Genomic DNA, 14376 nt, shown 5'->3' with positions numbered 1-14376 from the left:
AGCCTGTAATCAAACCTACAAATGCTGATGCTCCAGATACTCAACTAGTCTAAAGAAGGCCAGTTATTGCTTTTTTAAATCAGGACAATTTTCAGCTATGCTAACATAATTGCAAAAGGGTTTTCTATTGATCAATGAGACTTTTAAAATGATACACTTGGATTAGCTAACAACGCAGCCTTTTAAAATGATACACTTGGATTAGCTAACAACGCTGCTGATATATATTCAATTTCATATTTTTTTATTTTAAATCAGCCATTTCCAGCTACAATAGTCATGTCTACACCGTATTTATGATCAATTTGATGACATTTCAAAAACAAGTGAGCCCAAACTTGAACAGTAGTGTATATCTGCATTTATCCATAATACAATACACAATACCTCTGTCTTTACCCAAAGAGGAACTGATAAATCTGTCTGTAGAGAGTGTGAGACAGGAAATGCTCCTATCCCCAATTTCCCTGTAGCTGGCTCAGAATGCCGTCTTTGGCTTGTCGGAAGGGAAATTGAGAGACCCTGTCTAGTCTGCTCATTACCATTCCATTCGTGTCTCAGCCCAGATTCACCCTGAGAAGAACTCAGGCCATTGTTAGGAGGTCATATGCATGTGGGTCTTTGAGAAGCCAAATGAAACTTGTGAAGTGTGAGCCTAACTCTCTGACAAGTGTGTGTGTGTGTGTGTGTGTGTGTGTGTGTGTGTGTGTGTGTCCACAGTAGTGCTGAGCAATAAGTGCTTTTTGAGGTCGGTTCATAGAAATTGCGGTTTTCAATGCTGTAACAAAAAACAAATGATGGTAGTGATTGGCCATTACAGCATATCACTTATTAATAAACCATCCTTTATTCACATTACTTTAATAAAGTATTTCAGTTCTGTATATAATTTTTATTTATTTGATGACTTAATATTCTATTCAAGTCCTCATATAATCTCTGCTCAGGCTGTAGCTCCCCAGAGTCATCCAACAGGCTAACCATAGCGGACTTGCTGCCTTTTGTCTGACAAAAATCACCATTTCAGTAGTTCTTCAAAAGTTGATCAGGCATACTTTTAACACGGCTAAATAACAACTATCAATCAATTACATATACTGTCGTGTGGAGACCTAAACAACCGCTCTTTATTCCCCTTGTGTCGCTCTATCGCTCTTCCTCTCCATGTCTGTCTGCCCCACAGGCTTGCCCAGAAAGAACCAATGAGAACAGGCACAATGGATTCTGGTCATTGTAGTTAATTACCATCTTTCGGCACTTAACTATGATGAGTTGGGACAACATATTCCAGAAACAAATATATATAAAGAAACAGCACAAATGGTGCATTGAGCGCACAAAAAAACATGGAATTCAAATACTTGGACTTCAGTCAGTTATTTAAAAAATAAAATAAACCAACATTTTGGTTAATTGCTCAGCACTAATATAAGGTGAGTGTGTCTTCATAGTCATGGTGGGATGTTGAGATGCCATGATGACAATGCTGACCTTGACAGTGACCAGGGGACCTTGCCAAGTCACTTTCTGATAGTCGCATGTTTTATTGGACAGTTCAAAAGGGGGTGCGACCAAAAGTCCACCACGTTGACAGTTCCATGCTTATTTACAATATAGCGAGACAAAAACTTCAACTTAAGTCTGGGAAATTCCCTAACCCAATCCCCAAACTAGCCAATGAGCTTCCATTTGCACTGTGACAGAACCTCACCCCACACTCAATTCATTGCAAAGCCCTATTGAGAAAGTCTGCATACCAGGCCCCCAAAGGGTACACATCAAAATAGGCAAGTATTTATTACAGTACTGCCGTATAAATATTCACCCTTTTGTAGCTAAATCAAATAAGCCCACCAATCTGTTCATTTACATAAGATTAGTTCCTTTACATACAGAAGTGAAACAGTTTACAGGGGTATTTTGTCAAGTACAATTATGTCAAAAGAAATTCTCTGTGGGTCACAGTAGTATAACAGTATAAAAGAGACTATGGTGCATAAACAACAGCACTGATTCTACAGAGGGAGAGGGGATAGAAATGGCATATGATACATGTTTACAGGGTTGGGGGAGATTCCATTTATTTTCTGTATGTTATTTGGTTAATGAATGTACATAAAATGAAGAGAAGACAGTTTGAAGTGATGCCTTCTGTGCTTTTTTCAATTCTCATACGGTCCCATGGTATCTGTAAAATTACATAATTATGTGCCACTGGCACAAGTCCTCGACCAGGGGTCCAAATCACATTCAGCTGTGGAACGATTTTTCCTTGAGCAGATTGTCGGAACATAGGTATAAATTATTTGTACACTGCAAATCGACTGCAAGAAACCGAAACAGATAGTATGAGAAAAACAGAATACTTTCAAACCATGAATACTTTGGTATATGATCACATATGCCCAGAGCTTGACTTTTAAAAAAAATATATATATATATTTTTTTATTTAACTAGGCAAGTCAGTTAAGAACAAATTCTTAAATACAATGACGGCCTACACCGTCCAAACCTGGACGACGCTGGGCCAATTGTGTGCCGCCTTATGGGACTCCCAATCACGGCCGGTTGTGATACCGGCTGGATTCGAAACAGGGTGTCTGTGGTGACGCCATCTAGCACTGAGATGCAGTGCCTTAGACCGCTGCGCCACTCGGGAGCCCCAGACTTGAGCCCCAGTTTATATTTAGGTGCAGGAGCTCCACAATACTTTTGAAATGATATTCTATAAGATGAGCAGGAGCTCAAGCACTAGAAAATGTGAGGTGTCGGTACTTTGCTCCGGTGAGCTCCTGCCCATGTCAAGCACTGCATATGCCTATTTATGCGTGGGAATACTTGTGAACAGATTTCCTAAATAAAGAAAAAGCACTGAGCTCATTTCCTGGTGATATTACAATCATGTCCAAGAACAAAAATGCAAATTTTATAAGTATTATTTTATTTAACTTATTTTTTGCTCAGAAAACTTGGGGGGCCCCAAATTAAAATCACCAGCAGGCCAAATTCGGGAACCCTGTTTTAGACTCTACAAAGTCATGAATTAGCCTATATCAGTTAAACCTAATCCCTTTGGCATTCAACATGGACCTTTCATGCTACCACCTGACCTCAAAACGTACACAGTGCCACCACCTGCAAATGAGGGGCTTTCCCCATGATAATTTGTGCTAGCATAGAGCTCTATATTGCTTCATATATAGGCTACACAGGGCTCTACAGTGCGACCATTTTACTCGCATGTGAGCCTAAAAGACTCCCAGTGATTTGATAGTTGGTCTTACAGTATCTAACACATGTATGGTAAGATGATTACACTACAGAAAGAGAGGGGAAAAGTCACAGAAATGGCATGAAAAACAGGCGTACGCTTGATCCTTCTGATCGGTCTGATCTTATGGTTGTTGGTTATCTGCAATGACATCACCTATTTTGACACTTGGCCGTCTCCCATGTTAAATAGCCTAAACAAACAATAGGCTACGTGGAGCTTGTTGCGCTTACTACCATGACACACCGACATTGGGCCTGTCAGGATTACTACTATGACACTAACACTACGTACACTTAAAAGATCACTATTCCAACAAAATCCCACGGAATGAGCCTCCGTATCACTTCTGGAATAGGTTTGCTAATCCAGCTGTTCCAAACGAGTTTGATTAGGTCAACAATTTGTAAGGCATTAGAGACAAAGGGATAGACCAAATAAGCCTAATTCTGCACAACAACAAAAAATTGACAGAATGAAAATGTAGCACTAAAACTGACGAAGACAACATATCGGGCATAATTTCAAGCTATGATTTACGGAAGTCCAGAGAGGACAGATTAACTTTTTATGGCTGCAGGGGCAGTATTGAGTAGTTTGGATGAAAAGGTGCCCATTGTAAATGGCCAGCTCCTCACTCGCAGTTGCTAATATATGCATATTATTATTAGTATTGGATAGAAAACACTCTGAAGTTTCTAAAACTGTTTGAATTATGTCTGTGAGTATAACAGAACTCATATAGCAGGCAAAAACCTGAGAAATTCCACTTCCTGTTTTTTCTTCTTCTGGGGGTGGCAGATCTTCAACCAAGCTCAGCGAGATATGGATGAGATATGGATGAGTTTTCACTTCCTACGCCTTCCACTAGATGTCAACAGTCAATAGAACTTTGTCGAATGACACAGGAAATGGTCACCACTGCCACGAGTTGACAATGCGCGTTCACAGGGGAAGCACCTGCGTTCCACCGCTCATTTGAAGTCATTCTAATTCTCCGGTTGGAAAGTTATTCAAGATATATGTAAACAACATTCTGAAGATTGATTCAGTACATCGTTTGACATGTTTCTACTGACTGTTACGGAACTTTTGGACACGTTATAGTGGATGAGCTTTGTGACTTTAGAATTGTTTACCAAACGCGCTAACCAAAGTAGCTAATTGGACATAAACAAAGGACATTTTTGAACAAATCCAGCATTTATTGTGGACCTGGGATTCCTAGGACTGCATTTTGATGAAGTTCAAAGGTAAGGAAACATTTATCATGTATTTTCTGGTTTCTGTCGACTCAAACATGGCAGCTAATTTGGCTTCTGTTCTGAGCGCCGTCTCAGATTATTGCATGTGTTGCTTTTTCCGTAAACTGTTTTTGAAATCTGACACAGCGGTTGCATTAAGGAGAGGTATATCTATAATTCCATGTGTATAACTTGTATTATCATCTATGATGAGTATGATGACTATTTCTGTTGAAACGATGTGGCTATGCAAAATCACTTTTTGGAACTAGTGAATCTAAATAGCCAATGTAAACTCAGATTGTTTGATATAAATATTAACTTTATCAAACAAAACATGCATGTATTGTGTAACAGGAAGTCCTATGAGTGTCATCTGATGAAGATAAAATGAATCACTAACCTTGAATTATCTTTATTTTTGGTTTTTGTGAATGCTATATTTCATTGGAAAATGGCTGTGCTTATTGTGGTTTGGTGGAGACCTAACATAATCGTTTGTAGTGCTTTCGCTGAAAAGCCTATTTGAAATCGGACACTTTGGTGGGATTAACAACGAGAATAGCTTTAAAATGATATAAGACACATGTATGTTTTAGGAATTGTAATTATGAGATTTCTGTGGTTTGAATTTGGCGCCCTCTATTTTCACTGGTAGTTGTCATATCAATCCCGTTACCGGGATTGCAGGCAGAACAAGTTAATAATAAAAAATATCACGACAGATGTGCTCTAAACAAAGTCTTAGATCGTTGTAGTCTTACTGCCTCTGATGCACTACAACATTGCTGTCAATCTATCGTTAACTTGACAGGGGGCAGTATTTTCACGTCCGGATGAAATGCATGCCCAAATTCAACTGCCTGCTACTCATCCCCAGAAGATAAGATATGCATATTATTAGATTATTATTATTAGATTTGGATAGAAAACAATTCCATTATTTTACTTTTAGATGTGTGTGTATTGTTATGAATTGTTAGATATTACTGCAGTGTTGGAGCTAGGAACACCAGCATTTCACTACACCCGTATACTAACATCTGCTAAATGTGTGTGTGTGACCAATACATTTAAATTATATGTAGGGACTGAAAAATCACGGTGCACAAATCATACCGGGTGTGGATTTTCCTTTGATTAGGCTTTTTAAATTCAATCAGTAAACAGTGGGCTGAACTAGTGTTGACGGCAAGCATAAGAACACCTGTGATATTGTTCTCCATAATACCCATCCTGCTACCTGGGACCATGACTAGATCCAAAGATACAGAAGACACCAGAAGTTCTCCCTACCTGGGTTTCATTGGCGATGCGTGGAGGCACCTCGATACCAATCTTTGTTAGCTCCCGGTCCTTGTAGTGGCCGTACTGGTCGTATCCCATGTAGCCTCCGCCTGTGGCGATGAGGAGAGGAAAGGGCCTGATGCGAGCCTGAAGGCCGAGAAAGGCTGCATTGAACCGCTGTCGCCCTGCACCATGCATATAACACAAGGGTAATATTACGAACAGTTACAGTTCTTTCCGTAACAGGTCTTGCATATTCAGTATGTATTCATGAGTACAGTATTCACTACTCATTCAAGGGTTTTTCTTTATTTTTTAAAACTATTTTCTACATTGTAGAATAATAGTGAAGACATCAAAACTATGAACACATATGGAATCATGTAGTACCCCACCCCCCAAAAAAAGTGTTAAACAAATCCAAATAGAATTCATATTTTTTATTCTTCAGAAGTAGTCACCCTTTGCCTTGACAGCTTTGCACACTCATGGCATTCTCTCAACCAGCTTCATGAGGTAGTCACCTGAAATGCATTTCAATTAACAGGTGTGCCTTGTTAAAAGTTAATTTGTGGAATTTCTTTCCTTAATGCGTTTTGAGCCAATCAGTTGTGTTGTGACAAGGTAGGGGTGGATATACAGAAGATAGCCCTATTTGGTAAAAGACGAAGTCCATATTATGGCAAGTCCAGCTCAAATAAGCAAAGAGAAACAGTCCATCATTCCTTTAAGATATGGTCAGTCAATTCGGAACATTTCAAGAACTGCAGTCGCAAAAACCATCAGGCGCTATGATAAAACTGGCTCTCATGAGGGCCGCCACAGGAAAAGAAGACCCAGAGTTACCTCTGCTGCAGAGGATACGTTCATTAGAATTACCAGCCTCAGAAATTACAGCCCAAATAAATGTTTCACAGAGTTCGAGTAACAGACACATCTCAACTGTTCAGTGGAGACTGCATGAAATCAGGCCTTCATGGTCAAATTGCTGCAAAGAAACCACTACTAAAATGACACCAATAATAAGAAGAGACTTGCTTGGACCAAGAAACATGAGCAATGGACATTAGACCAGTGGAAATCTGTCCTTTGGTCTGATGAGGCCAAATGTGACATTTTTGGTTCCAACCGCCGTGTCTTTGTGAGATGCAGAGTAGGTGAACAGATGATCTCCGCATGTGTGGTTCCCACATGAGGAATGGGGGTGTTGTGATGGTGCTTTGCTGGTGAAACTGTGTGCTTTATTTAGAATTCAAGGCACACTTAACCAGCATGGCTACCACAGCATTCTGCAGCGATATGCCATCCCATCTGGTTTGCTCTGAGTAGGACTATCATTTGTTTTTCAACAGGTCAATGACCCAACACACCTCCAGGCTGTGAGGGGTATTTGACCAAGAAGAAGAGTGATGGAGTGCTGCGTCAGATGACCTGACCTCCACAATCACCCAACCCAATTGAGATGGTTTGGGATGAATTGGACCGTAGAGTGAAGGAAAATAGGGCCCTATGATTTCCGTGATGCGGAAAATGCGGAATATTAATGTAGTAACCTAAATGATTTCAAAATTGTAAAATTAGACGAGTATGCCTAAAGCTGTTTTTGATTGGGGTGTTTTTAGAGGAGGGGGGGGTTGTGAATGCATGGGACCATTACTTCACCTCACAGCTTAGCAGTCACTTTGAGAAACATGTCAAAGAGGCCATTTCAGACGGCCAAGTTGTCTCATTCATATATATATATATATATATATATATATATATATATATATATATATATATATATATATATATATATATATATATATATATATATATATATATATATATATATATATATATATATATATATATATATATATATATATATATACATATACATATACATATATATATATACATATACATATATATATATACATATACATATACACATATATATATATATATACATATACACACATATATATATATATATACATATACACACATATATATATATATATATATATATATATATATATATATATATATATATATATATATATACATATACACATATATATATATATATATATATATATACATATACACATACATATATATATATAAGACTTTTTTTTTTTTTTTTGACCTTAAACACTAAATTCAGAGCAGAGCAATACCCAAAGGACTATGAGTCAGGCGATAAGCTGTTCTGCAAATTCTGTAAACATACTATTGATTTGACCAGTAAAAATGTGTCATGACCACTTAAAAGTCTGAAGCCCATGTGAAGAACAAGGAAAAGCACCGTGTTAGCCAGAGCATGCCTCTTCAAATGACCATTACTAGTGCAAGTGCATCAGCAGATTCAAGACGATAATTTATTCAGGACTTTGTGGCTGTGTGTGCCGAGTCTGACATCCCCTTAGAAAAGCTAAGAAAGCTACAGCAGTTTCTAGTGAAGCATTGCAAACAGGGAGGAGCGTTGCCCGAAAATGAGAGCAGCCTCCATCAAACTCACCTGCCCCGTGTGTTTGACCAACATGACTGCCGTTCTACAGAAGAAGTTTGCAGTGGTTGTTGATGAGACAACAGAGGCAAGTGATTCTAAAAATCGTCATTGGTGAGTTACCAGCCTATTTATATATCGTTGTAATAGCCTACATTTACATTCTGCAATGTGAACTGTCCGCATGCAAATTGTGATATTCCAAACAACGAGATATCGTGGTGAAATATAGCGATGCATAATGTCAGCAGCTATCTGCCTCTCCATCTAGCCAATTATCGCTGTATAGTGTTTACACTTGAAATGTAAATAACTTATTCACAATATTATTTTAGGTTAAAACATAATTAAAGTTCTTCCTTATCTTTCATTGCAGGTGTAGAAAACCAGTACTTTCCGGTGGATGTCATTTTCATGGACCGATGCAACTACTCAACTTTTCCCAAGCTATACTAGCCTCCCTCCACAGCAACGATCTGAACCTGAATGATGCCTGGGCTTTGGTCACAGATGATGCCTCCTACTGCCTCAAGGCATTCAGAACCTCCTTGTAAGGAGTGATGCCCAACAGTGTCCATGTAACCGGTCTCTGCCATGTCATCAATCTGGTGGGTGAGACCTGGCAACACTACAAATACTTCTCTGAAGTTGTGACATGGAAAGAGATGGGTGAGCTTCCTCATTATGAAGGAGTTTGTGCAGGCCATGGCTCCTCCTGAAGCAGTGAGCTCCAGATGGAATAGCTGGTTTGAGGCAGTGAAGTACCATGCAGAGCATGTTCATCTGTACAGAGAGTTTTTGTTGGCAGAAAAGTTATCATCCCAGGCAGTCACAAACATCCTTAGCCAGCTGGAAACAGAGGAGAAGGTTGCTGCATTTTTACCTAGATTCTTGCATGACTTTTTAAAATGTTATAATGAAACACTTAGTAGAACACTGTATTGAAGCACTTGACTTGATTTAAAAAATAGTGCACTGTTGAGTTGCATCATCTTATTTAATTGTTGACGTTTAATTCATTCATATTAATAGACATTCTTTCTGATGATAAAATTAGTGTAAATCGTAAAACACAGAATTCAGAAAATGTTTAAACAAAAAAAAACGGAATTTGGAAAAGACTAAAACTGATTTCAAAGGGCCATAGGAAAAGCAGCCAACAATTGCCCAGCATATGTGGGAACGCCTTCAAGACTGTTGGAAAAGCATAGAGAATGCCAAGAGTGCGCAAAGCTGTCATCAAGGCAAAGGGTGGCTACTATGAAAAATCTAAAATATTTAGATTTGTTTAACACTTTTTGGTTACCACATGATTCCATGTGTTATTTCATATTTTTGATGTCTTCACTATTATTCTACAATGCAGAAAACAGTACAAAAAGAAAATCCCTTGAATTAGTCAAACTTTTGACTGGTACTGTATATATATTTTTTTATCATAATTCCTATTGTAGCTAAATGTGCACGTCATGTTATTGTAAATAAAGCATAGAACCGGGAAGACTAATTACTGAGTTGAGACAATGGCCTAGGCTACTCGCTGGATAGTGTGATAGAGTTGACTCACAAATTATGTAATTATTTGTGTCTGAAAGTTTTTACTGATAATGTACTGGCCAGAATGAGAGAAGCTCTAATATGAACAATTAATAAACCAGTGTTTGGCAATCCCACAGCCCAGGGTGGTTGCGTCAAACGTAGAATAATATCTATTTTTTGCATCAATGCACACTGAAACCATTGTGGTGTAATCAGAGGTGTAGTAGAGGGTAAATGTTTACCAACCTTTTTTTATTTTGCACAAGCATTTACACATTTGTTGCCCACTACATTACTGCGTGTAATCCTTTAGCGCACAACTTAAGACTCAAATGTCTTGTAAAATACAAAAAATTATATGGCTTTGTCAAAAGAATACTATAGCAACTGATTGATACAACTACTAAGGCCATTGGAATGTTCAGTAAGTTGGTACTACAATTTGCACCTCAGTTTCTGAATTTGCTACACTGGTGTCAGAGGAGAGATGGCGCCCCTGTGACGCCATTGGAGTAATGCACTTGTAAGGGTCTTTAAGGTGTTTTAAAGAGAGTTTAAGTGATACAGGATAGCAGTAATGCCACTTTACTTTTGGTTAACACACTACTTACTACCACTGAGCATGTTCATCTTATTAGCACAGAGACTACTGGGAATGTAGTCAAAGAGTGTTTGACAGCCCCAGTCACCATGTTGGTTGTAAAAGCCTGGGTCTTGTCTGGGACTGTTGTGTGAGGATGTCAGTGTGAAACTCACCACTGGATAATGAACGCCATGGCCCTGAATGAAACTGTCCAGCTCCTTGTGCTCTGAAGCGGAGCCAGCCACTGCAAGCAGACAGAAGAAGCACATACTCTAGTTATATATTGTAATAACTATCCCAATACCACATTAAGAGATCGGAGCTACAATATACAGTACTGGTCAAAGGTTTAGACACCTACTCAAAGGTTTTTCTTTACTTTTACTATTTTCTACATTGTAGAATAATAGTGAAGACATCAAAACTACGGAATAACACATATGGAATCATGTAGTAACGAAAAGAAAGAAAAAAAAGTGTTCGACAAATCAAAATATTTTAGATTATTCAAAGTAACCACCCTTTGCCTTGACAGCTTTGCACTCTTGGCATTCCCTCAACCAGCTTCACGAGGAATGCTTTTCCAACAGTCTTGAAGGAGTTCCCACATATGCTGAGCACGTGTTGGCAGCTTTTTGTTCATTCTGCAGTCTGCTCTATCATAGACTTAATTATAACATAATAACACACAGAAATACGAGCCTTAGGTCATTAATATGGTCCAATCCGGAAACTATCATTTCGAAAACAAAACGTTTACTCTTTCAGTGAAATACGGAACCGTTCCGTATTTTATCTAATGTATGGCATCCCTAAGTCTAAATATTGCTGTTACATTGTACAACCTTCAATATTATGTTATAATTACATACAATTCTGGCAAATTAGTTTGCAATGAGCCAGGCAGCCCAAACTGTTGCATATACCCTGACTCTGCGTGCAATGAATGTAAGAGAAGTGACACAATTTCACCTGGTTAATATTGCCTGCTAACCTGGATTTATTTTAGCTAAATATGCAGGTTTAAAAATATATACTTCTGTGTATTGATTTTAAGAAAGGCATTGATGTTTATGGTTAGGTACACGTTGGAGCAACGACAGTCCTTTTCTGCGAATGCGCACCGCATCGATTATATGCAACGCAGGACACGCTAGATAAACTAGTAATATCATCAACCATGTGTAGTTATTAATCAATCATAATCATTAGTTATTGTTTTTTATAAGATAAGTTTAATGCTAGCTAGCAATCTAACTTGGCTTCTTACTGCATTTGCGTAACAGGCAGGCTCCTCATGAGGTAGGTGGTTAGTGCATTGGACTAGTTAACCATAAGGTTGCAAGATTGAATCCCCGAGCTGACAAGGTAAAAATCTGTCGTTCTGCCGCTGAACAAGGCAGTTAACCCACCGTTCCTAGGCCGTCATTGAAAATAAGAATGTGTTCTTAACTGAATTGCCTGGTTAAATAAAGTTTTTTTTTAAATTAAATTAAAACAAACATCAACCCAAAAAATGTGTCAAAATCGGCATCCAAAAATACCGATATCCGATTGTTATGAAAACTTGAAATCGGCCTTTCCGATTAGTCGGTCTACCTTTAGTCTTGATACAACATTTTGAACGGATATGCAATGGTTCATTGGATCAGTCTAAAACTTTGCACGTTGATTCCATCTAGTGGCCAAAGTCTAAATTGCACCTGGGCTGGAATAATGCATTATGGCTTCTTACATTTCAAAGATAATGCAAAGGAAAAATCATTCTGCTACAATATTTTCACATTTCCAAAAACTTCAAAGTGTTTCCTTTCAAATGGTATCAAGAATATGCATATCCTTGCATCAGGTCCTGAGCTACAGGCAGTTAGATTTGGGTATGTCATTTTAGGTGAAATTTTTTAAAAAAAGGGGCAGATCCCATTTAGAACAATGACGGTCTACATCGAAGCAGGATGTCTAAGTATGGGTGGTCCCGGGAATCAAATCGACTACCCTGGCGTTACAAACACCATACTCTCCCACCAGTTCAAATTTTTGCGCCAAAAGTACTTTCATATTTTTCCTGCCAGCATGTTCGCCAAACTACTAAACTGTTAGTGGCACTGTCACAATGCAGAATCATGACATAGTAGGTGGGGTTGTAAACAACACAAATATTACTGACTAGTAGTAACGTTAAATATAAAATGTTCTTGACAGGAGTGACAAGACATTGGCATCATAAGAGCTAGGTAGCTAATGCTAGCCGCAAGAACTTTTGAAATGAGCAAACCGGTGTTCATTTTCTCCCATCAACACAATTATATTATTACTCTTCCAGTGGTGTGTAGCCACCATGCATTGGAATAGCAACATAATTCTGACAAATAAACGTTCACAAGCAAATTACAACATTACCTGCTAATTTTCCTCGCTGTCAGTGGCAGCTGATTACAGCACAACTTTCCGAAGGACGCTGCCATCTTGTGAGTGTGTAGAACGATCGTTTAAACAACCAATCAGAACTCGGTATTGAGGAAAGCTTCTTCGTATTCGCAAGACGAATATTAATCCTAGCTGGAGGTCTTTGTCGCCACCTAAAGGATTGTGATACTATAACACTGTGTCTGATTGTGCCAAAGAGTATGGCAAAAATGTGTATAACTTAACCCAAGATAGACCACAGACTGTTGTTTCCTATGGGAACTAATTAATCATAGCGGGCAGAACGAGCAAGAAGGTGGGCAGAGTCAAGTACGAGCTAGTGAGAGCCTATTGGGGCGTTCTAGCATGTATTTGCATATTTCCGTTAGGGAACGCATACTCTGTGAGGTACGCATGTGCCATTTCTTAATTCGCCCTTGCATTCCTTCTGAACAACGACATTTTTTCAAACTTTGACAAAGGGTAAAGTCTACAAAACTTAGTCCACTCTACTCATAACGTATTTTAGTTTTCGAAAGAGAAATCTGTATTTAGATCAAATGTTTAATCGATGGGGAAAATTTGCAGAATGAGGGGCAAAATCCATCTTGCTCTATCTCACTTCACATCCGGATAAATATCTTGTCTCATTGTTCTAAATTTGAGTGTGGGTTGTGGCGAGATTTACAATTGAAATGCCGGGAGAGTTTGGACTTCCCGGAGTATTATGTTGCTATGACGATAGCTTCCAAAAGTTAGGACCTTTGGCGATGGTAGAAAATATGCTTTTATTTATAGACTCAGACAGACAGACTGTGATGACAGTTAATATTCATAAGGATACGTCATAACGATGCAAGCTAAGGTTAAATGTATGCTTATTTACAAAACCCTCTTAGGCCTCACTCCCCCTTATCTGAGATACCTACTGCAGCCCTCATTCTCCACAAACAACACCCGTTCGAACTGACAGTCACATTCTGTTAAAGGTCCCCAAAGCACACACATCCCTGGGTCGCTCGTCTTTTCAGTTCGATGCAGCTAGCGACTGAAATGAGCTGCAAAAAAAACAAACACTCAAACTGTTGTCTCCATCTCGTCATTCAAAGACTCAATCATGGACACTCTTACTGACAGTTGTGGCTGCTTCGCGTGATGTATTGGTATCTCTTCCTTCTTGCACCTTTGAGCTGTTTGTGCCCAATCATGTTTGTACTATGTTGTGTTTTCATGTGTTGCTGCCATGCTTGCTGCCATGCCATGCCCTAAACATAGATGGAACCCTTAGACCAGAACAGGGAAAAAATGATAAATGAAGGATGAGGGGGGAAAGGATAGGTGTAAACTGATAGGCCGTCATTTGTAATAAGAATTAGTTGTTAATGGACTTGCCTAGTTAAATAAAAATAAAAGGATGTCACCGTGGAATGCCAATTAGCTAACATCACTGTCCTCGGGAAGCACGACAAGAAGGTGCACCATAGCGTTGGTGTTGTACTTGTACGGAGGTGCTTACCAACTTTAAGTGCGTCAACATGGCAGATGTATTCA

The 14376-nt window shown here is 38.8% G+C and overlaps 1 protein-coding gene across 4 annotated transcripts in view; it reads right to left on the bottom strand.

Annotated features, from left to right (window-relative positions):
* Nucleotides 1-12945, bottom strand: part of LOC109868384 (phosphatidylserine decarboxylase proenzyme, mitochondrial) — a 37721-nt gene extending 24776 nt beyond the window's left edge. Inside the window, exons 1-3 of one of the 4 annotated variants that reach the window (XM_020457902.2) lie at nt 12820-12945; nt 10593-10663; nt 5813-5988 (exon numbers count right to left, since the gene is read on the bottom strand). In XM_020457902.2, coding sequence (XP_020313491.1) covers nt 5813-5988; nt 10593-10663; nt 12820-12884 — 312 coding nt within the window. In that variant the 5' untranslated portion in view covers nt 12885-12945. Of the gene's footprint in view, nt 1-5812; nt 5989-10592; nt 10664-12819 lie in introns of those variants that run through there. The other 3 variants (XM_031802795.1, XM_031802797.1, XM_031802793.1) reach the window with 3 other exon arrangements.
* Between the last annotated feature and the right edge of the window lie 1431 nt (nt 12946-14376).

The sequence above is a fragment of the Oncorhynchus kisutch genome, linkage group LG23 (genome assembly GCF_002021735.2).
Source record: "Oncorhynchus kisutch isolate 150728-3 linkage group LG23, Okis_V2, whole genome shotgun sequence".
In the NCBI taxonomy this organism is placed as follows: Eukaryota; Metazoa; Chordata; class Actinopteri; order Salmoniformes; family Salmonidae; genus Oncorhynchus; species Oncorhynchus kisutch.
This window is presented reverse-complemented; position numbering and strand designations above follow the sequence as displayed.